The sequence below is a fragment of the Melopsittacus undulatus genome, chromosome 4, assembly GCF_012275295.1.
Source record: "Melopsittacus undulatus isolate bMelUnd1 chromosome 4, bMelUnd1.mat.Z, whole genome shotgun sequence".
Classification (NCBI taxonomy): domain Eukaryota; kingdom Metazoa; phylum Chordata; class Aves; order Psittaciformes; family Psittaculidae; genus Melopsittacus; species Melopsittacus undulatus.
Genome location: NC_047530.1, coordinates 71,599,154 through 71,623,770, shown reverse-complemented (window position 1 = coordinate 71,623,770; position 24,617 = coordinate 71,599,154). Strand labels below are relative to the sequence as shown.

Genomic DNA, 24,617 nt, shown 5'->3' with positions numbered 1-24,617 from the left:
TATTTCTTACCTTCTGTAAGACTAACTTGGCAAAATCAAGGCTCAAAACTCATAAAAGTGATGAAATTTTAAAGAAAACTTTATTTGAAAACCAGAAATACCAGCAAGTGTAATTACCAATAACAGAAGTTTTCCAGTCATTTTCTGGGAGCTTCCGACAGTGAAGATTTTCCTTCTAACAGACATTTAAATGACAGCCACTGCTGAGGAAAGAAACACCATTTTCCCCCTCCCCAGTTGTTTCTGATGCAGTTTTTTCTTTTAGTTAAATAGTTTCATTTCAACTGATTTGAACAAATTACTTCAGAACATGGTGTTTTACACGTGCTTCTGCTGAGTCTCCAGCCAGCGGCTGATTGCCATTTTTAGTGTCCTGTTTGGTATAAGCATAGGAGAGGGGAGAGGAAGATTTGTCATGGGACTAGATCGTCTCTTACTGTTGATCCAGTTTTCTATTGCTTCCTTTTCATAGGAATAGCCATCTACAAAGAAACCATCATCAAAAGCTGGTATTACAGATGCTTGGGCACTGTCACATGGTACAGATTTTAACGACTTAAATTTAAAAGGGGTGTAAGGGAATCAGTATTTCCAAACAGGAGAATTGAGATACAGAAAAATTACATGGTTTGTGAAAGCTTTACGATAGCCCATATTTGCTTCAAATTACATAGTTAAATGTGTTACAATAAAACTTTATACAGTAGTATTAAAATCAAAATCTGATTCAACTTTTTAAATGACACTATATTTAGCAACCCAGTAAGTACAAGCTCTGTGAGAAGCACTGCATGTTTATCAGCCAGTTACAGCTCCATCAGCGCACAGATGCCTCTAAAGCAGTGTATATGTGAGAGATTCATCCAAAGATACAGGTCTGGCTGTGAGCATAGGGTGGGGGCAACAAGGACACACAAAATGCCAACTCCCTTTTCTGAACTGGAACACTGATGTTTTGCTGCTATGGTGATTTGGGCTGCCCTGGCATTTTGCCCCTCTTATCTGTGGGCAGCAGAGGCAAATCTGCCATCCACAATTGCTAAACTGGCCATTTAGCTCCCAAGAGAGTGGCTCTGACAAGATCATGGAATTCAGTCATGCCCATGCATGAATTTGTGACTAAGGTACGCAAGTGGTAAACAGGGTGCAGTTATATAAAGGTTTCCTGTGTCCTTATTTGTAGTTGAGGAATTATAGACAGTACGGATAAAGTGCATTACAAGGCTATAAAAATATCATCAGAGCTGCCTGCAAAGGGTCCTGTGCTTGTAGCCATGGAGGTGTGAGAAGCACTGGAATAGTGGGGTGAAGTAGCCAGAAACCTGCACTGGCAGTCAGTGTTTGTAACACTAGGTCTTGCTAAGCTCCTCTGAAAACAGTTCCTTTTGAATTAAAAACCTGCTCTTTAGATCAAAATGATGCTAAAGCCACCACCCCAGACACTGTCAAGCCTCACCAAGCAGCTGAAAGTGATGTTCTCCCCCTGCCCCAGTACCTACAGAAATGTATCACCAGCTTTGTGCCTGCTAGTTAGGGACAAGGGGAGAGGAAAGAGAAAGGGAACTGAACAATTACTGTACATGAGACAGACTTGGAAATAAAACCAGCCTCTGTTTGGAAAGAGTCCGTACGATGGGGAGAGAGGGAAACACCCTGAAATAAACATAAAACTGTGCTTTACCAAAAATGCAGAAATGGTGTTGAAGTTACTGTATGCCTTGGGCTAATAAAACTACTAGATTTTGATCATAATTTAAACATTTCCATTTTCCATTTAACTGGAACTGAAGGTCTTGAGTAACTTTCAAAGAGTAATTTTCACTTCAGAAGCCCCTTATAGTAAACGAAAAGACACTGAAAGCTGACCGTGAGTGCAAAGCACCAAGATACATCATGCATGCGTTCAGCCTTTTTACATTTAAATGCTCTGTGATGTGTACTCAGCACTGAATGCAGCTATGCACAGCTGGCCACCAAGCCGGAGCTGGACACTCACTCAGCCCTCAGCACCTGCCCACTTTCAGGACTTCAGCCCTTCCAGCCACACGGAAGTCAGCTGTTTGGTTGTTAGTAAAGAACAGGCAACTATGGACAGGCTTGCCCAGAAACCTCTGATTAAACACAAACCTGTGTCCTCCACTCTGCCGCCAGCACAGGCCCCACTCCTATTTCCTTCCCCTTTCTAGAATATGAGACACTTAACATGGGAAAAAAAAAAACATCTTCCTTACCTGTGCTAGTCACCTGAGTGACACAAACATGCACTTTGGTGTTCTACCTTTTTACTTCTTTCCTGAAATTTTACACAGCACAGAGGCAAAGATATCTAACTTCCTCCGATTTCAATCTGCAAAACTGCCCCCATCTTAAAGCCAGCTGTGTTCTGAGACAAGGGTGGGCACTCATTTCATACTACAGGTGCTTCAGTTCTACAGTGCCGGATCACTATTTACTTCTCAGTGAAGCAGCCAGATAGTGAATATCTATATATCACATGTCCTGCCACAAACCAGCCCTTCTCTCGCTCCAATTGCTAGCATTTCTGTTGCTATTCATCAGCTTCCATAAAACTAGTGTGTGGCACTCCCAGCTATGCCCATCCTGGGTTCAGAAAAGCAGAGGATCCCATGTCTCAAGACAGCAATCATACTGCTGCCATGAATACTGAATGATACACAGGCACTATTTATTAGTTAGTAAATACTAGAATTGACCAGACACTCTGAACATTTATTTCACTTTAAAATGTCGTTTCTCTTCAAAATGACTATTTCATTTTCTAATATACACTGAACAGTGTCAGGCAAAGATTTACAGCTTTTCAACAAACCTACCCTAAAACTACGTATCCTTATCTCAAAATGATATTTAAAAAAAGATACTCAAGTCTGTCCTTTTTCTTACTGCTACTGCTTAGGAGCTCAAGCACTGGTAACTGCAGTTCTTATCACTCCAGCAGTTAGCAAATGTTTTCATATCTTTAATGTCTGAAATCTCAGAAGTCTGGCCTGAAACCTCAGAACAGTATGAAGTCAGCCACTGCTTACAGAGCATCAAAAACATGTACTGGTCTTTTGATGATCATACATACACACACACACACACACACACACCCCCAAGGTCAGAGCTATACAACACTGCTTCTTCATACAGTGTTTTACCACAGAACATGTTCTGCTCCTTGCATCTCTCAGCTCCAAGGTCCTGCTGAATTTAAATAAATCTCATTCTGTACAAACGTTGAAGTGCCATATACACAGTGTACTACAAGTAGCATGAGCCTGGTTTTAGCTTCTACACCCCCATGGGCACAATTCCACTTTGCACTTACCAAGACAATTCTGAAACAGGATTCCAAGCCCAATCACAAAGGCACATAGAGGATGGCACATTAAAAAAAAGCAAACATTGTACAACCTCCTCAGTAGAGCTGACATGGAGCAAATTGCCTGATGCAGTGGTTTTCACCATGTGAAAAATCTAATATGGCAAATTAAACATTTACCACAGGTGGGTTTTTTTGTTGCAACAGCTATTTAAAACAGTTTCTTTTTCTACAACTGCCAAGATAGATATGCCAATTTTTTGTGTTCCCAGACCTATCTTTACCCTTATATAACTCATTTTCACCAACATCATTTAAAGACATACCTGCTGCAATGACAGGATCCTTCATAGGCTCCCTTGTTATAGGACATAAGAACTCATCAGGGATTGTAATGGGAACAGAGATTGTTTTCATCCTCAGTTCTTCAATTTTCTGGAGGACTTTCCTGCGCAGGCCTAGGGACTCTGGAAAGTTATTGGTACATGAAGTGGACAACACAGACATGTAAGGCAAAGAGCTCTTGAAATAACTGGCAGTTGTGCTACAGGAGACCCCACTCCATCTCACCACCATCACCTAATACAGGAGGTCTGCAGACACCCCTGTCCACCACTACAAACAGCTCAGGTACAAAAGGTCACTGCTGTTGGCTCAAGATAACTGTGTGGTAATGGAAGCAAACAGCAAAGTGAATGCAACTGAAACATTACAGCAAAGATCTAGCTCCCAGGCTGAACTGCACTTCAGTGGATGCATAATAGGATCACACACACTGTATATGCAAAGCTAAACTCCAGGTAAAACAGGGTGGAAGAGAGCAGTATTTCTCCCTTGAAACTGGACTATATACAGAACAGTATGAAGATCTAGTAGTGCATAAACAACACCCATAATCCCCTTCAAATAGAAGACGGCCTTCCACCAAACCACTGGTGTGAGGACTCATCACCCTCAGACCAGTTTTGCCCTGCAGCATGGCACAGGGTCATATTTATGTCACAAAGCGCAAATCACACCTGGCTAATCTGGTGGCCTTCTATGACTCTGTTGGCAGGTAAGGGAAGAACTACTGATAGCATCTACCCAGACTTCTGTAAGGCCTTTAGCACGGTACCACACAGCAGCCTTTTCTCTGAATTAAATATTTCAATAGATGCACTGTTAGAAGGGTAAGGAAATCTGAAAAAAAGAGCTGTGCCCATGTCCGAGATAGCAGCTGTTTCTTCCAACCTAATTGTGAGTGGAAGAGGAAAAAAGAAACGTGACAGTGAGAAACACAATTTTATAGTTCTATAAACTGTCACACTGCGATTTTAACCTGTCAAGACTGCAAATACATCCCAGATATCAGCAATCTTCATCTTGCAGCAGCATAAAACATTCCTCCTTTTCAAAACTGTTTTATGCCAAAAAACCTGCAGATGTGATGTGTCACAATTTCCCAGCTAGTGGTGGTAAATACTAGTTCCTACTCTGGTTAATTTTCCATCTTCAGTACTAAAATAAAGAGCTGATACAACAGTCTTTCAACCAACTGCTCTACTCTGCCTGCAGACTGCCAAGTCTGGGCTGGTCTTAACACATTAGTACTCCTAGCTTTACGATGCAATTAATCAGCTGCCTCAAGTCGTGTGTGCAAAGGGATAAAACTCAGTCACATTGATATGCAAGTCATTGTAATCAGCAAAGACAAAAGATGTCACAGAGTTAAGAGAAGTAAATGCAAAAGAAAATAACCTATGTTTCTTAGGAAGAATGATGAGATATGTAAAGACAAAAACAATGTAGAGATTGAAATACAGTGCTGAAACAATAAAAGTTCAGGCTTATTCTTAGGAAAAGTCTGCATGGCAGTTTTGTAAAAGTCTGTAAGATCAGTTTGGAATCAAGAAAAAATAAGCATATAACCAAAGGAAAAAAAGGAACCAAGTAATTCTGTAGTTATGACTGGATTTTGAGGGTGTCTTCTGCAGTCTTCATGACATGGGCAAGTTTCATAAATTCCTCTCATGCAAACAGATTAAAGATTATTGCATCCCATTTGCAGCTCAGTTAACTACCTCCTGCTTGATTCTCTACTCAGGGATTAAAGAATTATCCACGACACATTATTTTTTGAAAACTAGTTATAAAAGAACACTTAAAATAAGATTTTGTTGGTATAGGCAAAGCACATGCAATTTTCTGTTTAACTGGTAAAGAGCAATTCCCCTAAAAGTTTACTCCTACTTCAGAATACATGTAACGCATGGGAAATACAAGTGATTTACATTCTGCTCAAAAATGTTGGTTTCCAGCTCATTCTCAGACCCAATGTTTCTTGATAAAGCTGTGAAAGAACTTACTCATGCTTTTTGTATGTACAGAGAGTGAAACCTTAAAACCAAGAGGGAGATAAAGCCCCCACATTTTGATAGCACATTGCTGATGAAGAGAAGATAAATCAGCCTCATCAGAGATTTCAAAATTCAGTTTATATATACTTATCCTTGGCTTATGTTAGGGACACACTGCAGTAAGTGAGGAAGTGTTGAAGTGTCTTTAAGATAATCTGTCCCCTTTACATACCTAACCTGAATTAGGATAGAGTAACACAAAAAGAAACCTTCTCAATATGCTGCACAAGAAGGGAAAGTATTTGGAATCCCTCTGACTTCATTACAATTTGTGATATTACAGTACAAAATACTTTGTATGCCACTAACCCCTAAACTGAAGGTGTAGCTTTCCAAATACTGGACCTGATCTCACCTCCTGCCCTCACTCTGCAAACACAGTGAAGTCAAGAATCACCTTACATTACCACATTCGGTTAGCCTGATAGGAAAAAGAGTAGACAGCCATGGAACAATGTACCTCCACCTTCTATTCTGAACTGGAAGAGCATACGTATTCCTTTCTTTCTTGACGCAGCTGCATCACGGAATTGCAATGTGTCACTGGGTCTGTTCAGAATTGGGAATCCTGAACTTTGTTGAATGTACATCAGCTTTTCAGCCAGAATGCATATAATTGTCACTTTACTTCTGCTCAACAACTTCCAGAGTTTAATGCAGTGGTACTTATATTACATGACAACTAGGTTGGAAAGAAGCTAATTCCATTTGCATGGTAATGCAGCTTTCTTTCAAAAAGCTGTCAAAAACAATCAAAGAAACTAACAAAATGTTATGTGAACCAGTTGCTGACTGATTTCTCTTAGATTAAATGGCTTCAAAGGCGTGAGGATACACGTGTTATTAAATGCAAATCAGAACTGGAGCAAAGACTAACATGACAAGAAATAAGCAGCTAATAAAATAACAGAAGAAAAAACTCCTATCATTTATGAAGTAAAATGGTCTAAAAAGGAAGACTATAAAAAAAAACTCAAGAGCTCTTAGGCAAGGTTTTATGGAACTGGTAAAGGCTGCATTTTTAGAGCAAAGAAAACAGGTTATCAGGGAGAGAAAGGACATGGTCATTCAAAATTTAGTTAAACTGCAATTTAAATAACACCAAAAACATGTGAGTTTCAGGCAGACAGTATTTTCCTGCCTATTTTGTAAATGTTTAAGCCATGGCAGATAGAGAGCAATTCTTCAACACAAATATATCATCAGGCTGTAATTTCTATTCTGTGCCAATTATAGTTGTAGAATGATATGTAGAAGCAGAATCACAAGCATTTACCACTTCAGAACTGGTTGATCTGAATGATTTGATGCCTTTGGCCAGTATATTTCATTATTTTTCTTTAAAAACACCTTTCATATAACCATTAATTAACCACCTCAAAGGAGGTGACTCCTTGTTTACTCCACTCTTGTGAGAGACCCCACCTGCAGTGCTGCATCCAGCTCTGGACCCCCCAACGTAAGAATGTGGAACTGTTGGAGGAAGTCCAGAAGAGGCCACGATGATGCTCTAAGGGCTGGAGAACCTCTCCTATGGAGACAGGCTGAGTGAGCTGGGCTTTTTCAGCCTGAATAAGAGAAGGTGCTGGGAACAAGACCTTACAGCAGGCTTACAGTACCCTAAGGGGGGGCTACAAGAAAGCTGGAGAGGAGCTTTTTACAAGGGCATGTAGTGACAGAACAGGGGAGAATGGCTTAAAGCTGAAAGAGGGAAGATTTAGATTAGATATTAGGGAGTTGTTCTTCACTGTGAGGATGGTGAGGCACTCATACAGGTTGCGCCCAGAGAAGCTGTGGCTGCTCCATCCCTGACAGTGTTCAAGGCCAGGTTGGACAGGCATTTGAGCAACCTGGTCTAGTGGAAGGTGTTCCTGCCCAACGCATGTGGACAGGAACAGGATTAGCTTTAAAGTCCTTTCCAACCCAAACCATTTTAGGATTCTATAAGAGTGGAACTCATTGCTTCACACTGCATATATGCTGGTTCATATTTGTGCAGTTGCTTATTTTTATTAAGACAGTAACTAATTTCAGTCATAACTTACAGCTGCCTGATAGCTGTGAAAATCCAACTCCTTATCCTATAATCTTATGATGGGTGTTAAAGCACCTAGTGAAGAAAGCATGGCAAAAGACCAAAGTCTTGAGAACAGAGACTGAGCAGTAAGCATTTTACTTGGTAATAGGAAAGAACATACTGAAGCTACTTCAGCTCATATGTAGAATCAATCCTCACTGCATCCTTTTATAGCAAATGAAAGAGACATAAAGCAACAGCTTCCCATAATCAGCCCATATTCTAGATGTGCTCTGCCTAAAGCCACATCCATCCTTTGCATCTTATAGCCTGCCTCACAGTGGGCTCCAACAACTCAGATTTTATTTTCTTATTTGAGGTTGAATTGCTCTTGATAGCATCACTACAAATCTATCAGGAAAAACATGCTTTTGTTGATTTTTTTCCCCATAGATCATGCTATATTCAGCAGCTCAGTTCTCATCACTGGTCACACTGCATTCAATTCTCACATGACCTTTTAGTCAACATTATTTGATTAGCCCCAGCTGGTGACTGCTGCAACACAGTTTAAATTACTCTAATGTTAAAGTAAATGCTTGCAAAAACTGATAAAAGTCAAGATTCCCAGCATGACCGTTGATTTCTAGAATTCAACAAAGCCAGCAGATACACACCTATGATCTGATACAAACACCAGTACCACACACACACACACAAAACAAAAAAGAAACAGAGAGGTTTTCCTACAATGAAGAACACTGACTTCTAAAAGTAAAATTGTGCTTTTTAAAAGGTTTCTTAACTTATTCAGCCTTTTGCTATACTTGATCTCACTTTGGAAAACATACCAGCAACTAATTTATGCCGAAATCTAGCAGTCAAAATGAATGGCAAATAACATTCAGGAAGTTCCAGTGTAGTCCACCATCTTTAAATGCCTTATTTCAGAATTACTGCTGTGGAATCACTCATAATACAGCACTTCCTTGTGACTCATTTTAAAAAGTAATCACAGTTTTGCAATAAAGTGACAGGACAATGTACTAACTAGGAGACCTAAGGCTTTATGTGTTTAAGCCAGACAAGCTTTGCTCAATCCTTACTAAATATCAGCATCAAATGCTTCATTGCCGAAAGAAGTAAAACTTAAAACACATCTTGTGTTCTTCCATTATGGTAACAGAACACTTCAGAATTTCACTGCTAAATTCTAGGTAGTTGACCACATGGTATTATAGACATGGCACTTCCACAAACTGATAGGAAAATCAACATTTCATTCTAACATTTCACACATATACTAAAGTTTTAAAACTATTTGCATTCCTGTACTCTTACCAATTTTTAATTCATCAATCAGACTTTCTTTGGTAAGATTCAGTAGTTCCTTGCCATCAATGTTATTCATTTTGAAAAGCCCAACAAAGTCTGCTAAGTCTTGTGCACAAAGCCAGGCCGAAACATCATCTTCCGACCAGTCATCAACAGCCACCTTAGATGCATTTCCTACGATATTTCCTTTGGAAAGGAAAGATAAGACAGTTAAAAAAAAACAACCCAAACACCACCATTCCACAGCTCCCATGCCCCCCAAAAAAGCAAGAGTGAAAAAAAACCCAACCAAAACAGTTCTAGGAGCAATGGCAGTAATGAACAGTTTTACAGGTGTTCTCAGTACCATATATTCCTAAAGGTAATGCCCTTAGACATTATGTCAGGGAGAAACATTAATTTGGGTTTGTCTTTTATCCATCAATTTTCAAAATTTAAGAGGAATTTAACTTCTCAGATGCCCACACTTCCACCAAATTTGACTTGAACTAGAATACAAAAGCATCAGCAGACACTGAAACCAACTTTCACACCTCTTTAGAAAAGCAGACCAAAGTCCACACTTACTCCTGTGCTTTGAACAAAGGTCTAGGTCCCCTTGTTCTACATACTTCACTTGCTGATATATTTGTAACATCCGTTATCCTGGTATTTTCACCTCTAACAACTGATAACAGTATTTCTTTTCCATAGTTATGCCTGCAATTAGTATATTATCCCTTTAACTCATTGTCAATGATACTTGTAAAAAAAAAATCCTTCAGCACTCTGGGAATAATGTTCATCTCTTAAATGCTGTCCAAACAGTAAGAAATGGTGAATATAAGAAGATATTGCAGATTACTTGAATACTCTAGTACATCTTTTCTAAAAATAATAATAATAAACTCCCACCGCAACCCCAAAAATAATAATAAAAAAAACACACAAAAAAGCACACACAAAAAAAAAAACCCAACCAAAACCAGAAAAAAAACAAAAGATAAAGAAGATAATACCTCTGCAGGCCATTGGTAACATCAATTCAGAGAAAGATACATAATGTGCACATAATCCTGAGATCCTTAAATTTAAAGAACTGATCACAAACACTTCACACTAACCTGCACAGGGTTGCTTAAGGTCAAACTGCCATATGTTCACAGTTTTATCCATTGAACCTGTGGCAAGTAAGGGAGTATCTGGTGCAAAAGCACAAGTTGTAACATATCTACAAATAGAAATAAATGTGTGAAAATTCACAAGGAAAGAATCAAATTTCTTTTATTAACAATAAAACAGAGTAATCAGATGAATTCTTACCTGGTATGCTGAGACAAAGTATGAAGGGTATGGCCAGTACTCTGTAAAAGAACATTTGTAGTTTTAAATCTTGAAGAATAAAAAGAATGTTTATTCATTTGTATATTTTCTTTCAAAATAAGGAATAATATTGCTTCTTGGAGGATAACAGAAGTTACCTTAAGAGAAGCTGCACAACCTTGCCAAAGCTATGAGCAGCAGCATCCGAAATGCAATTTCAATCTGCTGCTTGAAGCCCCCTGTGCAATTCCTGGGAACACTGCTATCCTTTAACAATCAACCAACAAGAGACTTCCAGCATATCAATGCCAGAAGGACCAACTGAATTATTTACATCCATATTGGCTGGTTGCTCATGTGGCTAAAAACATTTTTTCTACAAATCTAGGATTAGAAATGACCAAAAGTGAAGAGGTAACTGAAATTTAAATAGACTTCATTCTACAATCCTTCAGTTGGGTCAGTCATAAATCACCCCTGCGCTTCCCCTACTTGTCCACTAGATGCTACTAAACCCCACTAAACCCCGAATTTCTGAATCCAGCTTTACTTATGAACTGAAAGAAATGTCGCCTTATGAAAAGATGCTTGGAAAGATGATTGGAACCATGAAGATGACTGGAAAGGTGAAGAGCAAAGTTATTCTGAAACAGTAATTGATTGGTCAGCATTCCAGTTTTCTGAGCCATCCCTCATGGGGAAGATGCTCTACTTTAGACTGAAATCTCTCTCTCCTCCCACCAGTTTATTGGGACTGCATGAAATTAGTGATTTGGATGAAAAACTTTAACTATAATTGAAAAATTTCATCAGTACAGCAGTATGTGCAGAGCAAGCTGGAGAAGCTTAAAGTTTGTTCATCCTCTGTTTTCAGCAAAATTGTTATTATTTTTAATACCAAAGTATTTAAGTACTAAGTACTTAAAGTACCAATGGTAAATATCACCTAGAGGTGACCCATGAAGTAAGTAATAACTATATTACAGAAAACGCCTAAACAATATGCTTTAAAGACATGGTATTTAACATATTTTTTGATTTCTTTGTTATTGTTTATATGCACTTTATATGTAATCAGCTAAAGAATTTATATGACCACCATTCATGATTTTATGTCCAAAGCTACAGTCCTTCTTGCTTTGGAAGCTCAGATAAAGTTAGGATCATAAAAAATCCTCTACTTCAACATGAAGATAACATGTAAGTATGGAATCCAATAGAGTACTGAATAATACTTAGCCATAGAGAAATCAAATAACAAACCCCTCAAAGAAATGTAAATGAAAAGTGAGAAAGACTGATCAATTCTCAAGAGACATTTTTTTTAACTCCTTCCCCACTCCCCTCAAATGCTCAGTAAATTTGGGTCTATATCATTTCTAGTCTTTAGTATTTCTTTAATGCTGATAAGACACTGAAGAAGCAGTGCTAATAACTTAAAGACAAGAAGCCACTGAATGATCTTGCAGTACGCTATACTTACAGTTTCATATATTATGACACACTTGTCCACAGACCTTAAAAAAAAACCCACAACACAGTGACATTACAATGATGCAGAGAGGAAAAAGGAACCAATTCTTAAGTAAGAGGAGGAAGAAAAAACCTTTTCCACAAACAAAATAAGAGCAAATAGATTTCCTAACTCCCCTTTATGGAAAGCTTGGATCTCCAAATCCTCTCCACCCATGCCCACCTTAAAACACCACCACTGATGAGCTGTACCTCCAGCATAATGTAAAAACCAGTAAATATGAAAGCTCTGCACTTCCAAGAGAATTTCTGATGTAGAGGATTTGCACAGCACTTAAGCAACCAGGCCCCCACTCCACTGCTCCCCTCTGTCTGTACCATAGCAGCTTATATCTTTGCAAGCAGAATCTGTAAAGCAGATGCACAGAATCTGGCTATCCATGACCTGCTCTCAGCACTTCTAATTATTTTTGAAACCCTTTCACTTCCAAAGCATGCTAGAGGAAGTAATGCAGTGCAATACATAAAGTGGTGCCATGAAATCAAAACATAAAAGATTTCATTAAATATAAACTGCATAGTTATTCACCATGACAGCAGTATTTCCTGAAAGACTTTATGGATAAGACATTTCACTTATGACAATATAAGCAAGAACAATAATGTATCTAATGCAGGGTTACTCTAGATCACAAACATTCACAATGACCTTTAAATTCTGAAAAATATTCCCTTGAAAAGAATGCAAAAGCAAAACATCAAAGCAAGCTGTTGTTTCCTGGGATTTGTATAGTTTATTTGCTGGCTACTGTAGTCTTTCCTTTTTCCTTTGCAACATATGAGTTCTTTCCATTTCAGTTCAGAAAGTCTTAGTTAAAACCTTGAGTTGAATCAGTTTTTGGTTATTTCCAGTTGCCATCTAGACAGTTTAGAAGTGATTAAGCACTCTTCATGAGAAATACAGAATAAAAGTATACAGTCATTAATATTAATAAAATCATAAATTTTTATACTTACACAATTTATAATTTCCTCTTTCAATAGCTCAATCCCTGAGGAAAGCCAGTAGTAGTAAGCTGCCAGTTTATCTTCGTGCTGCTGATCACCAACAACTATTTGAGCCTGACAGTCCCACGATTTTTCAACACAACTTATGATCCAGTTTTCTGATCTCTATTCTCCCTTGTCTGGCTATAAGACTACATGGGAAGACCATGTCAAAAGCCTTGCTAAAGTTGAGGTACAAAATGCATTCTGCTCTCTCGTCCTTCACATAGCCAGCCTTCTCACCACAGCAGGCACTCACTCACGCTGCTCAGGCTGTTTGATGTGTTCAATTCCTGCTGCTTTTCCCAGATACAATGTGCTGGGGAACAGGATTTGTTCCATAACCTTCCCGGAGGCTGGAGTTAGGCTGACTGGCATGTAGATCGCCGGATCCTCTACCTTGCCCTGACTGGAGGTGTGACATTTGTATCTTTCCAGTCATTGGGAATCTTCCCATCTACCCTCCCGTGTCTTTCAAACATAACAGTGTGGCCTCACAATGACACTGGCAATTCCCCTATCACCCTCTAACAAAGACTAGTAGTAACACTATTAGTCTCTAACTGATCAATTACAATTAATTTGGGTCTTAATCATTATTCTGTACATGGCCAACATCAAAACCACAGGTCTTCAGTTACCTCAGTCATGTACTTTTTACAGAAAAAAAGGCTTATGTTGCCATACTACTGATGTGGATCAGTGAAGAAATATTTAATTTCAACCAAATCCATCAAAGACAAAATTCTCCAGGTATTTAACTTTCTAAAAAGTTCATGAAAGTATGTGAGAAGGAAATCCTAAATGGTGTCCCAAAGAGATGGTAAGACTCCAATGTAGATTTGTATTTGAAATATATGCTAGAGTATCCACATGAAAGGCTGCATAAATGCTCCAAAACCAGGAAATCATGAATATAGTTACAACAGTCAAGAGAACAGTGCTTGCAGCATCCTAGATTTCAAACTCAACCACTCACAAGACAAAGATCAACTGAGAAAACACTTCAATAATTCTGGAAGTTACAAAACTATTCCTTAATTATTGGAAATATATTTTGAAATCTCCAACTCTGTTCTGCTTTACACTACTGAAGCATGAACCTGGACAGTCATCTGCACGAAATTTAAACAAGTAAAAGATACTGCTTACCCTGAAACTAACATCTGCCCATCATGAGAAAATGCACAAGCCAGAACTGGGGCAGAATGTCCATTCAATGTGCATTTATATTTTAATTCAACACCTAAAAATACAAAAAGTAAATTATTGCATATGGACACATATGAAAAGGTGTAAGGGAAGCTGCTTTTAGAAGCATAAAGCTGCAAAAACCTGACTTTGTGACATACTGCCTACAGAAAAGGGGATCACGGAGACAACTTAATTGTAACATCTCTGACTTCATCACTTTGTAGTGTTAGCATGTCTTATCAGTGGCTTAGAGAATTAAATGTGTACACATGTATTCATCCTTACAGTTTTATATATGAAACAGATTATTAAAAAATACGCACTCAAGATGGTTTTGGCCATCTGCCTCATCTCTATGTAGCTGTCACACATCTACACTGCAGTTTTAGCAGGAGCCAACACTGTCTGCATTTTTCCAGCTCTTGCTCCAGAGCCAAGATGCACTGAAAGATGAAAGGAAACCTCTTCCTAGCCTGAGAGATGAAGAGGTTTCAACCTATCAACCTGCTCAAAGGTCACGGTAGAAATGTTACTGGTTCTCAAAAGACAAAAATGCTAATTAAAACCAAATGTTTATCACAACATTAAGTTCCAGAGAATTAGGAGATATTTTTGAAATCTTTACCTTTGCAATTATTGATAAATAGATCACTAAATAAAATCTAGAGGGCCAAATGTCACAAACTGACACATGCCTTAGCTGCTCTCCTGCTAAACAATTGCAATACAACTTTAACTTGTGGTTAGTTTGGCTGCAAATCCAATTAAGATGTTGGAATATATAAAAAAAAAAGAAAAACAAACAAAAAAACCCATACAAATCAGTATACACACCTAGGAAATCTGCACACAAAATAAGCCAGAGTTTGATCTGATTATCTTGACCACATGAAGCCATCTGGAAGTATCTGAATCCATGTTCACCACCTGCTAAAATTCAAATATATTAATGGGAATCAGAAGCACTGAAAATAAGAGCATACCAGTAAAACGTATCAGCATTCTTATACTGGAATTTAGTAGATTTCTTTCATCTACTACTTTTAAAAAGTGTTAATTAAAAGAATTGCAGAGTTCTAAAATAATTTAGAAGTAAGGAATGGATGTCATTGTTACACTGTTTCCTGAACAAGGGCTGATTCCAGAACCAGGCTGATAGCAAATACTGGATTTCTTTATCTAAGTGCACCAATATAGTCTTTGAACCTAAATTATATGGTTATATCAACTTCTTCCACCATTTAGTAGTTCCCAAACTCAACCACATATGCATGTACAAAATTTGAGAACATCTGACAGGATATTTTCTAATTTTAGACGTTCAACTTTTAATTTTTATAAATTAAGTCATGTTGTGGTCCAGCCAACCACTCAAGAAACACTGAAGGAATTAAAGATGAAAAACAACAGTAATAGTTTTTCCCTCCCTATTCAGGGAGGGAATGAGTATTTCTGAATTACCATCTTCCACTCTAAATGCACTGCTTCAGCCCATTATCAATTAATTTTTTATTCTTAAGTCCTGCATCAATTTAAATCTGCTCTTCTACTCCATGGAGCCGGCATAGCAGCCTGACACAAGTCACTGTAAAAATACTTTAGTGGTATTACCTCTGCCAGTACCAAATCTTAGAATTCTTACAAGAATCACCAGGATTAAAGTCAGCAATCAGAAAAACATAACAAACATTTTAAGGGCTCATTATTCCATCTCTGTAGTTACTAGAATTGACAAAATATTTTTGTCAAGTGTCTTACAAAATAACCTAATACTAATAATGTTACTAATACCAGCAATTTCTAATACTTTTCCCCACTTCTGCTTTCTGCAGTGGCTGCTCAGTTATAATTTTTGGTACCTTTGAAAGAACAGCTCGTGTACTGTGAAAGAGAAGCCTACATTATCTTTACAGAAACCACTTTGTCTCCATAGTAGATTTGGAAAGCTTGAAAGTGTATCGACAAGGCTGTCAAGTTACAGCATTACTTCCTAAATCTGACAATGAGGTTTCCACTCAATTTCCCAACCTCCACCAAAAGCAGATGAGTATGTGATTTTCTAACTCTTTATTAATAGCTTTTACCTGACAAAACACCTCACAATAAAACATGCCACCCAAGGCTCTGTCCAACCTGACCTTGACCACTGCCAGGGATGGAGTATTCACAGCTTCCCTGGGCCTCATTCTGATGCCTCACCACCTTCACAGTAAAGAATTTCTTCTTTATATCCCATCTAAACTTCCCCTGTTTAAGTTTCAACCCACTACCCCTTGTCCTGTCGCTACAGTCCCTACTGAAGAGTCTCCTCTCCAGCATCCTTGTAGGCCTCCTTCATATACTGGAAGACTGCTATGAGGTCTCCACGCAGCCTTCTCTTCTCCAGGCTGAACAGCCCCAACTTTCTCAGCCTGTCTTCATACAGGAGGAGCTCCAGCCCCTGATCATCCTCGTGGCCTCCTCTGGACTTGTTCCAACAGTTCCATGTCCTTTTTATGTTGAGAACACCAGAACTGCACACAATACTCCAAGCAAGGTCTCACATTTCAAACATATGTTCTTATTGTTTGTGCAAAAGTTTCCCTTTGCCCTTCAGTTCTCTCCCTATTCCACTGGGAGAGAGTGAGCAAGCAGCTGCCTGGGCTGAGCTGCCCACCAGGTTTATACCAAACAATAAATTTAAAAGCCTGTAGACAAAAATGCAAAGCTTTCCCTCAGAGGAAATTCAAATATGCAATTTTCAGTATATGTTTTTTGGCATGTAGAGAAATCTCGGTTCTAGTTATTTTAGTTCCTCAGGAAGCCTTACAAATGTAAAATGAATGAAAACTTAATATAATATGCAATGCAGCCCTGAGAAAGGCCTACACCATGCATGCCCTATGTTTTTGATCTCAATACTCAAATACATACAAGAATATCAGGCCTCATTCGCAAAAGAAAAAAATAATAGTATCACAGTTGTGAAGAAGCACATAATGACAAAACTGAAATTCAACTTCTACAGATCAGCTAAATCAGCTATAGGATATTTGAACAGTACCACATCTTAGTGGGATACACTAGATTCTGGGCTTGCTGCTCCCCTGAATTCCCCCAACTCAGAGTCAGATGCAGGAAAAGTCTCCTATATTCACATCCCACAGCTCAAGCACTTGCTTAATAGATTTATAGTTCTCTGCACTGCTTTAACACAGCCCTGCTCCTTGTGGAACCAAAGTCTGAAAGAGTAAAATGGGAACAGTAATCAAGCACTGCATCTTTTAACAACCTCGTTCACCCTGGGAGATAGGCTTCACTTACAGACACTGCCCAAACAAGTTCCAGAACCTTGACAGGATAATTTGCTACTGAAAGCTGTCATGAGCATGCTGATCACCTTGTTTACTGACCTACTACATTCCTTGTCATCAACCTGACCACAACTTTTACTTAAGAATATTCTGAATATTCTAAAACATCTGCTCTACCCAATGCCATTTCTATGTTGAGCACTGATCATAGAATCATAGAATAGTTAGGGTTGGAAAGGACCTTAAGATCATGAAAACAAGAGCTAGAACTTTTTTTTCCATATTCCTTCCTTAAAGAGTCAATTAACTAACCCGAAACTGGCTGTGAAGAAATATCACAGCAGGTAACGCCAAGATCATGTGCTTTTTCATTACACAGGCATTTCATTTTGTCATCCCAAATGGTTAAATCGCCACACGATGATCCAGTTACAAAGAAATTTCCATTAGGAGAAAACGCACAGGCCACCAAAGAACCATCTTTAACATTCCCAGATCTGAAAAGCAAGAGCACATGAAATGTGAATTTAGAGTAAGTAATATTCTGAAGAAGTGATCTCTATAATGCAATCTGATACAATAAGCCAAACTGTTTTGAGTTTTGCACTTTGGAGTGTAGCAACAGAAGGGAGAGAAACTCAAGACTATGGAAAGAGATGCAAAATAAGCAAATAAGCACACTGCAGAAGCTAGGACCAGCTTTTTGACTGCAGGAGGAAAAATGTGAGATGGCACCCCAGGGCAGTAATTTTAAGTGAATGATAAAATAATTATCAAACTATAGACAATCTGCATGGACTTCCCACTTGAAAGGCACAATGCACTGTTAAAAATTCTATGGGCAAGACAAATTTTAAAAGTCAAAATAAACACACAACTACCCTAACACAGACTTACATATACACAGACTCCCACAACTTTTCTATTCTGTTTTTAAAGACAAAACAGAACACCTAGCAACCCATATGATGAACTATAGCTGAGCATAAGACTTTCCTGAGTTATGATATACGGTTAATTCTAGACTACTTTTACACACGTCTTTCAAAGCAGACCCAGGACCTTCAAAAAAAGCATTGACTACCTTGATTTTATCATGAAGAACATTATGAAACACACTACAGTACTTCTCAGTTTTATATGTACAATTCTTTTTCCTTCCTGCAGCTTTTAAAACTTTCCTTCTTTCACACAAAAAGCTGCAGTTACTCTGAAAATGAAACAATAAAATGCATAGTACTATACATGCTCAATGTATGCATCTAAGACTTCCAGGCCAGATAACAGTATCTTAACTACTGATCAGGAAATAGAGAACATTTTAAGAAATACCCATAAATTAACTTGCTTTCATGGTGTTCACATCCATCATAGAGATTTAAATAGCTGTCTGACTTCACAGTTTGAACAGTCAATTGCAGCAGCTGAGCTGATGAGGAGTAAGTGAATACCTTTGTAGTAATTACTATCTGTAGATTCAGTCAAATAGCGTAACAGTTGTAAAAGGTGTTCTCATTTTTAGCATGAACACAATGTACTGTTGCAAATGAAACAGAGGACCACAGAATGAAATTATCTGGTTAACTAAAAGCTTCTGACAAATTTTTAAGTACCATGATAATTTCTAAGTAACACTGATCTCAGCTTTAAGAAAATGGGACAGGCATACTCTATCTGCAATTAAAAATTACAGTAAGAATAAAAAAAATCATCACCTGAAAACATATATACACATCCCCGAATATATGCAATTAAAGTTAAACTGACTACTCCTGGTGTGTTAACACTTTGAAATGAACTTTTACAAGTGAAGGGGACAGGGCAAGACTAGAATGTTCAAGTTCTTCCTTGTTTCTTTATAGTGGTAACACCAACATAGAATAATTTGCACTTAAAATAATATAGTTAGTAGATAGTTGTTATACATCCACCATTCAACTAGGAGGAAATTCAGGATGTAGGCAGCATATACTTGTAAGAAATTACTTTTTAATATTTCTGGTGTTTTCCATGTTAGTTATAAGTATTCTGAATAAAACAAGAATGTTATCACTAGTAACACCTTCAAATAGATAAACCCTTAGACTCTTCATTCTCTAAAAACAAAGCAACCGTTTCAATGGTATTTTTTGCCAAGGTGGCAAAAAACTATTAAAATTCTGTTTATGGACAGGTTTCCAGATTTACGTGATTTCATATAACTATACTCATTCATTTTGAAAAATTTTACAGTTCCCATTTGAATCACTGAGAGGAAGGCAAAGGTAGAGAGGCCACAAAAGCAGTAACATGTGTGAATGGATTACCAAAACCAAAGAAGTCTGGCTTTCAGAAATGGAGGCTCCCTCATCCTGAGCAAAACATCCTACCAATTCTCTCAAATTATTAACTTCTTACCTAACTTCAGAGAGATGTTGTGTAATTGCTGCCCTAAAACCTAAGTAATATCTTGCCTAAGTACAGATTACAACTGACCTGAAGATTTTACTGAAATACAGAGATGCAGAAGACTTTGAAGATCACCCTAAGGTTCATAACTTTTAACTGTGCAGTATCACTAAAAATGCTCATCTGTTTTGTTTCAAATATGTATTGGAAACCAAAGTGAAACGTTAATTAAAAATCACTGTGTATAACGCAATACAAAGGCACACAGCACAGTGAGGCTCCACTGACTAACTCTGTATTACATATTACAGCTTATTGACAAAACACATGCAGTATGCAATGCAGCCTCATTTCTTGTTAAACCAAAAAAAAACACTTCCATGAACTTAAAAAAAAAAAAAAATCAGAGAGACTCAGCACATCACCTTCTCCTATGATAATCTTTTGGTCTTCCAAATCTTATTCCTGTTACTTTGTGATACCAATCAGTGGTGTGAGTTGCAAGCTTGTACACAGAGCATAATACACATAAATTATATATTCTAGTCATTGTAAACAAGGCTGTCAAAAAATATTTGGCACTCACCTGTAGAGTTTCAATGACTGCACATTCCAAAGAACTACACTCCCATCTGCTGCCCCCGACACCAGATAGGTGGAGTCAGGAGAAAATCGGCAGACTCTGACAGGACTGCTGCTGGGCTGCTCCAGCACTGCCAGCATCCGACCATCCTGCGTGTCCCAAATCATAGTAGTGCCATCTGTTGAACATGAAGCTAAAATGTGTCCCGATGGAGAGAAGCAGCAGCAGTGGACAGCGTATGTATGACCTTTTAAAGGTGAGTACGGAAGCTCAGTAAAGTTGTTTAAAGAATATACGCGAATTGTTTTGTCCAAGGAACAAGTAGCTAAGCACGATGATGAGAAGGCACAGTAGTTGATATCATCACTATGATCTGCTAAAGTGTGTATTAATGTTGCCATTTTAACAAAAATACCTGGAAAAAAGTTTAACAGTTAGACTTAGTTCTCTTATTTCAGCAGTGAAACATGCTACCTTAAGAACACACATTCTCCAGGAAAAGAAAACAAAACAAAAACACAAATTCATTTGCAGAGACAGACTTTCCATCTAAGCATTGTTTTACCTTCAACTTAAGTCAGAGATTCATCACAGCAATGAGATGAGGGGTTTACAACTTGGTTAGAACAACGTATCTAAAATTTTAATACAAAGCTGCAATTTTGTGGTACAGCATGCAAGATGACATAGTGGCTACTTGATCTTTGAGCAATGGCAAAACAAGTTACTCTAATTATTTAATTTACACTAAGAAGTTCACTGTTTAGATCTGATTATATTTGTATCTGTACTAGAGAACAGTGGAATAAATGGACACTGTAGAAGACAGTCAAAGAATTAATCAAGGTTGTACCAGGAATCTTAGAATGCTAAAACAGTTTGAGTTCACAGGACCTTTAGTCTAACCTCCCTACCATTGGCAGGGACATTTTCGATTAGACCAGGTTGCTCAAAGCCCCATCCAACACTTCCAGATATGGGGCATACATAGCTTCTCTGTTCCAGTGTTCACCATCTTATAGTTAAAAAATATTCTCTCTTGCCCTGTCACCACAGGCCCTGGTAAAGTCTCTCTCCATCTTTCTTATGATCTACCTTTATATATTAAATGGCTGCAATCAGCCTTTCTCCAGAGGCTTCTATTCTCCAGATTGAACAAGGACAATGCTCTCATCCTTTCTTCACAGCCTTCTGCTCAATGCTGTGGTCTTCTCTGGACCCACTATAACAGATCTGTGACTTTTTGTACCAGGGCTCCCACATCTGGCTGCAGTGCCTGACCCACGGTCAGACAAGAGCTGAGTAGAGGGGCAGAATCACCTTCCTCAGCCTGCTGGTCACATTTCTTTGGATGCAGCCCAGAATATGACTGGATTTCTTGGCTACAAGCACACATTGCCGGGTCATACCCAAATTTTCATCTACCCATATTCCCTGTCATCTGCCAACTTGCTAAGGGTGCCCCCAGTGTTACTGCCAATGGCACTGATGAAGATATTAAACAGTACTGGTCAATGTACTGACCCTTGAGGGCCACCCCTTGTTACTGGTTTCCATTTGGACATTAAGCCATTGACTGCAAACCTCTGGACATGGCCAGCCAGTCAACTCCTTACTTTTCTAGCAGTGCATCCATCAAACCCATCTCTAATTTAGAGACAAGGATGTTGTATGGTGCCTTATTAAAGGCCTTACAAAAATCCAGATAGACACTGCTAGTTCTTCCCTTGTCCACTGATGCAGTTACTCCACTGTAGAAGGCCACTACCTTATTATACCAATTATTAGAAGGATACCAATTACTAGATTATTAAAGCAATACATTTTTATTAAATATTATCTAAATTATAAAAGCCTGACAAGTTTTCCTACTGATCTAGGCTGAAAATTATGAGGTGTCTCTGTATCTGCTTTCAAACCATCCTTCTCTACCTGAAAGTTAGATCCATTTCCAAGACATCCACATCAACAAAATGTGAAAGTGTGGAATTAGCAGAAACATGTCACATCGTACCTATAAACCTAAGCCCATTAAACAGATTGCTAAATATCCAGCTAGGAAGAGGCCACAAACATGTGCTAGGAATGAAACACAAATTACAGACAATTTCATTTAATCTTTGCTTCAAAAGCCTAAGAGCTATTTTGAACTAATAGCCATGGGAATGTAGTACAGAAAAAGGTAAGTCTTGTACTAACAAACTTACAAGCCACCTAAAAAGAAGCAAATGAAGGTAACAAAAATAGAGTAACTGAGCACAAAATCAAGGGGTGCCTGTTCAGAATATTTACAGGAAAATGTAAATATTAGGAGAGTCCTACAGAAGCAAACAGTCAAAGATACTGTTCACTATTTATTTGCTTTAATTCATTATTATGAGAAATGTCTTCAGTTATCCACTGCTCTAGCAGAAATCACTTGGAAATCAATTAGACTCAAGAGCAATGCACAGGCTATACCAAGAATATAGAAAAAAATCTCACACTTCTGTATAAACACTTTTAGCAACTATACTATACTACACTTATATGTACTCACTTCCCACTTACAACTCAAAAAAAGTACACTTGCATGTCATCATAGGCTCCCAAAAAAAGCTTTCTGGAAATTATTCTAATCAGGAGCTTGCTGAAATACATCCCAATGAATTACATCTCACAGTTTCATACACTCCTTTTAAAAACATCACATTAAGAACACTTGTTAGAGCACAGTTGAGCAAACAATTGTATATATTCTTTAGAATAAAACTGCTGATGTCCAGGAAAGCCCTTAAAAGGTACATTCCAACCAGTTCCTCCCTATGTTGCAGATCAGTCAAGCTCCCTGAAAATAAGGAAGTACACACCCTACAACTCCTGAAACCTGAAGAAAAGCAGTAATACTATTTATACTGAGTTAACTTACCTAAACCAGCAGCCTATGATTTAAGTGCTTTATTCTGAGCAATAATTTCAGAGTAAAGAGATGCAAACGTAAACAGGTGTGTTTTGATATATATATACACACATATTTGGGTTTAGATATAAATATATACATATGTATGTTCATATACATGTGGACATATAAATATGCATATATATAAATATGCATAGATATAAATATATACACACACGTGCTTATTTACACACATAGACACAAAGGTACCTGTAAGTGCAAAGTAACTGTTCGCTTACAGGCAGGTGGCAGCGTCTGGCAGCATATGGCACACCAGTTTAGTTAGAGATCACACCTCTGATACTATTTTAGCTTCAGGATTCTCCCAGTTTTATTACTTTCTCTTTAAAACCATTAAATAGATTAAACTATGTCAACAACATCTGCAGAAAGAAAACTAACATGTTTTTACTATAAGAAACAGAAGAGTCAGACAAACCCTGACATCTGGAAAGTTGGGGATGAAAAGGCACCTTAACCTCGTTGTTAGAGATTTTCCTTGTGGAAAAGCAAACCCAGAAATTTGAGGTTTCAGGTCTCAATCGTTTAAACTAGCTGAGGGAGCAAAGAGACCTTGGAACATTTGCCACCAGAGATGTTCAGCACTACAGCATTACTTTCTCCAGCAATTACAGTATTCTCCTAACCCATGAGCCACCAACAGTTACCAAAAAAAAAAAAAAAAAAGAAAAAAACAACAACAAAACACCCCCCCCCCCCCCCAAAAAAAAAAAAAACAGCACTATTACTGACAGTCCTTTTCCTGTCACCGTCGCGTACACCCTACCACCACCTAACGCCACTCCACTGGAAGCGCAGACCGGCAATCGGCGGGTCCCTCACCCCGGACTCTCCAGGTGGGCTTCAGGTACACACTCGGGAGGGCCCTGCCTCAGCTGCGCAGACTGCCACGATGGCCCTTCCGCAGGGGCAGCCTCAGGACCCGCCCAGGTTGAGAGGACACTGGATCGCTGCCTCTCAGGCCGCCACTCTCAGGCCTGCCCCAAATTCCCCTTTGAAGCCCATCCTCGCAGGTCCCTTCGCCGACCACCCCGGAGCTCTCCTGCTGCATTACCACTCCACAGCCCGGCGCAGATGCGCACGCGCAGCACTCTCCCCAGCCCTCTGTCCCACCCCCACCCACTCAGCGTGGTGTGGCCCGAGCTGCTGTCCCTGCCCTGGGCTGTACCACGGCTGGAGGGACGGAGGGGGGGAAGGCGTTGCCACGTTATCCGACTCCTCGCTGCCTCCGCCATTGCCCGCACAGGAGCACACTCGGAGGGATGTTGCTTTTACCTGACTGCACTCACAGCTCTTGTCCAA

The 24,617-nt window shown here is 38.7% G+C and overlaps 1 protein-coding gene across 2 annotated transcripts; it reads right to left on the bottom strand.

Annotated features, from left to right (window-relative positions):
- Positions 1-58: 58 nt before the first annotated feature.
- On the bottom strand, positions 59-24,400 carry WDSUB1 (WD repeat, sterile alpha motif and U-box domain containing 1). 2 transcript variants are annotated; one of them, XM_034062133.1, is made up of 11 exons: positions 24,138-24,400; positions 20,360-20,771; positions 17,698-17,882; positions 14,927-15,022; positions 14,051-14,144; positions 11,862-11,895; positions 10,379-10,419; positions 10,180-10,286; positions 9,083-9,262; positions 3,652-3,792; positions 59-482 (listed from the first exon to the last, which is right to left on the bottom strand). In XM_034062133.1, exons 2-11 carry the CDS (start codon positions 20,755-20,757, stop codon positions 319-321), a joined length of 1,440 nt encoding a protein of 479 aa, XP_033918024.1. In that variant the 5' UTR covers positions 20,758-20,771; positions 24,138-24,400; the 3' UTR covers positions 59-318. The 2 variants fall into 2 exon arrangements, with proteins under 2 accessions (XP_033918024.1, XP_033918025.1); XM_034062134.1 differs by having other exon boundaries at positions 14,927-15,019.
- Positions 24,401-24,617: the final 217 nt, after the last annotated feature.

Coding starts and splice junctions, on each gene's coding strand:
- WDSUB1 (XM_034062133.1), bottom strand. CDS start 20,757: ATGGCAACATTAATACACACTTTAGCAGATCATAGTGATGATATCAAC. Junction 11,896..14,050: donor GGGCAGATGTTAGTTTCAGG/GTAAGCAGTATC, acceptor TTTTTTTTTAAG/GTCTGTGGACAAGTGTGTCA. Junction 10,420..11,861: donor GTGTCATAATATATGAAACT/GTAAGTATAGCG, acceptor GTTCTTTTACAG/AGTACTGGCCATACCCTTCA.